General features: G+C 45.3%; 1 protein-coding gene across 1 annotated transcript in view; it reads left to right on the forward strand.

The window, feature by feature from the left end:
- LOC108799008 (serine protease 27-like) overlaps positions 1 to 3,155 on the forward strand; it is a 16,925-nt gene that overhangs the window by 917 nt on the left and 12,853 nt on the right. The window contains exon 2 of the mRNA XM_018570820.1: positions 996 to 1,193. Within this exon, the coding sequence (XP_018426322.1) occupies positions 996 to 1,193 (198 nt within the window). The remainder of the gene's footprint in view (positions 1 to 995; positions 1,194 to 3,155) is intronic.

Below are 3,155 nucleotides of genomic sequence, written 5' to 3' on the forward strand. Positions count from 1 at the left end.
GGGGGGAGCGGGAGATTGCGAATATTTGCTTCATGTAGTTCACACGTGTGTGTTTTTTTCCATTTGTATGTGGAACTGACCTCCTAACAAGCATGCAAACCTCGAACACAGTAATTACAAAGTTAGAAACGTAGAATTATTCTATAGAAATAACTCTTCTCTGGTCAGCTTAGTTTACTCATTTTGTGGTCATGTGACGTGAATTTCCACCGAGAGACTCACAACACAATTATCTTCTTAGGACCTGATCACGGCAGGCGCAGCGGCATACATTATGCGTTACATTGTGTCGGATTGGAGGGAGGTTTGTGCGCTGGATTGTGGTGTGTTCTCGATCTATCCCTGCAGAGAGCCGTGACTGTCGCTCACGGCTCCCTGCATGGATTCTCCCCTCCCCTGTCCGATCCTCCAGCGCTGACTGGCGGAACGGACCGGGGAGGGGGCGGGTACAGCTGGCTCTGCCTCTAGATAGGCAGAGTCAGCTGTAGGTCATGCAGCTGGGCGGATCCCGGCATAATTGTCGGGATCCGCTTCAGCTGCGGTGTCTTAGTATACCGCGAGCAGCAGCTATTGATACATATATAATACTCATTTAAAACATGCGTGATGCGGGTGACTCAAAAGTACTGATGTAAAGACTATTCTGTCTGGATCCACCCACCTGCGTGAGTGACAGCTGGCTCTGCCTATCTAGAGTCAGAGCCAGCTGTACCGGCCCCGTCCGCTCCGCCAGTCAGCGCTGGAGGATCGGACAGGGCGAGGGAATCCCTGCAGGGAGCCGTGAGTGACAGTCACAAGTCTCTGCACGGATAGATCGAGAAGTGAGCGAGCGCCGGCATGTGTTCGCTCACTTCCCGGTCTATTGAGCCGACCTGTGACAGTCTCATTGTCACAGGTCGGCTCAGATTATGAGGCTGAGTGAAAATCACTCGCCTCATAATTCTCCTTTAACCACCTTAATCCGTGGTCTGCCATCTTCCTTCTTGCCAACTCAGGCTCTGATGACCCAAGATGCCTCTCTCATCACTGTCCGTCATGCCGATTTGTCATCACGTACGGGGCAGGACGAGCTAACAGTTGGACTTCCCGCTTACATTCCAAGCTGGAGAGAAGAGGACCGGAACGCCAGGCCAGGCGCCGGTAGAGATAAGTACCAGTGTATGTTTTCCATCAAACACAAGATCCAGCGGAGTGTGGGGGGAGGAGAAACCATCTCAACTATTTCATCACTGCCCGGAATTAGGCTTTAATTAATTAATGAAGAATTAAAGACACTTCAGTCACAAAAAAAAAAAAAATTGTCTTTATGATTAAAGTAGAGCTGAAGCCAGAACTTTCCTTATGGTCTTGGATTGTATAAGGGAGGGTTGTAATCCCTGTCAGGTTTTTTTGCCATCTATGTCCCACCGGGGAGATTTGCCTTTGCATCCTGTCCGAGAGCCACAACAGGAAGTGAGAGGTAATCCTTCCAAAGTGGGGGGAAATCCCTGGTGGTCACTAGAACAAGTGTCCCTATTGGACGATCTCCCATCTATTCCTGTTCTGGTGACAACCCAAACCCTTTGGGATTTTCTTTCCCTCTCAGTGATATCATTCACCAGGACAAATAGAGAGGGTGAATCTCTACACAGGCAGCACTAAGAACCTGATTGGGGTACAATCCCTTTCCATCCACTCTATTCAAAACTAACAGAAAAAATAAATACATTGGGAAATGTGCTACCTGATGAGGTTGGAAGAGCTGATAGCTCAATATACCGATCATTAGACTTGTGCGGCGTCAAAAAATTTGTTCCGTTTCGGAATATCCGTTATTTCGTATTGCGTAATTCGTGTCCGGAACTCAATTCGGATTCGTACGAAATACGAATTTTCGTTAGTTTCGGCACATTTTCGTAACTTTCCGAACATTCGTTATGATGAAGTTAAAAAGCAAAAATATCTTTGTTAATATTGGAGTCGATGTGGTAGTTGTTTTTTTATCCGAAATACGGATTCCGGATCAGAATTCCGTATTTCGGATGAAAAAAAAAACTACCATCAACTCCAATATAAATGTACTTTGCTTTTTAAATTCAATATAACGAATGTTCGTAACGGAACGAAAATACGTCTACGGAATTTCGTATTTCCTGCCTGTGTATTGTAATGCGACTCTCAGCAGCAGCGGATCCGTATTTCGGATTTAAAAAAAAATCTTGTCATGTTGTTCAACCTCATTTACAGGGGTAATATCAGTTCCCGTTTCAAAGAAATTCGGATCCGAAATTCGTTAACGGAATTTCGTATTTCGGATATAATTCGGAAACTTGCCATTCGGATTTCGGATGCTTCCGAATTTACAAATTTCAGGAAAATTCGTACGAATTTCGATTCGTAACGAAACGAATCGCACATGTCTACCGATCATCATGATACCTTTATGTCCAGCTGGACTCCATGGATGTTGTTCGTTGACTCGGAGGACTACAGATCTCTGTCATGAGCCCTTCTTCTCTCCCTTATTAGATATCTTTCTGCATTTATTGAGAGGATCTATAGGTTCTCTTCTCATGAAGTGGGCGCCCCACCTTCCCCCCTTTCTTGGCTTTCTTTTCCCTTTCTAGCCTGTGCAATTTTTCTGTTTGGCTTCTCTTTATGACCCATCTCAGGTCCCCTCTCTAGCAGATTCTTTTAATGTAGACCCCCATATGGTCCCAGTACAACCCGGGGATACACAATTTATATGGGGTACCCGCAGGCGTTTTTAATACTTCCCTATTAGGCACCAATGTTTTACTGATATGCGTGTTATTGTATAGTTTGTGATAGGGGTGGACTGTTCTTCTAACTGTATTGCTCTGGGATTATGAGTCCTGTCTGTCGCAGTTGTGGAATGATTGCAGCCATTTTTCTTTCTTTGTGAAGTTATGTCTTCATATGCAGAGCCGGATTTACTCTCTCTGCTGCCCCAATGCCAGGTATACTGATATGCGTGTTATTGTATAGTTTGTGATAGGGGTGGACTGTTCTTCTAACTGTATTGCTCTGGGATTATGAGTCCTGTCTGTCGCAGTTGTGGAATGATTGCAGCCATTTTTCTTTCTTTGTGAAGTTATGTCTTCATATGCAGGGCCGTATTTACTCTCTCTGCTGCCCCAATGCCAGGTTCCTCA

The sequence above is a fragment of the Nanorana parkeri genome, unplaced genomic scaffold (assembly GCF_000935625.1).
Source record: "Nanorana parkeri isolate BGI_ZX_2015 unplaced genomic scaffold, ASM93562v1 scaffold1602, whole genome shotgun sequence".
NCBI lineage: Eukaryota > Metazoa > Chordata > Amphibia > Anura > Dicroglossidae > Nanorana > Nanorana parkeri.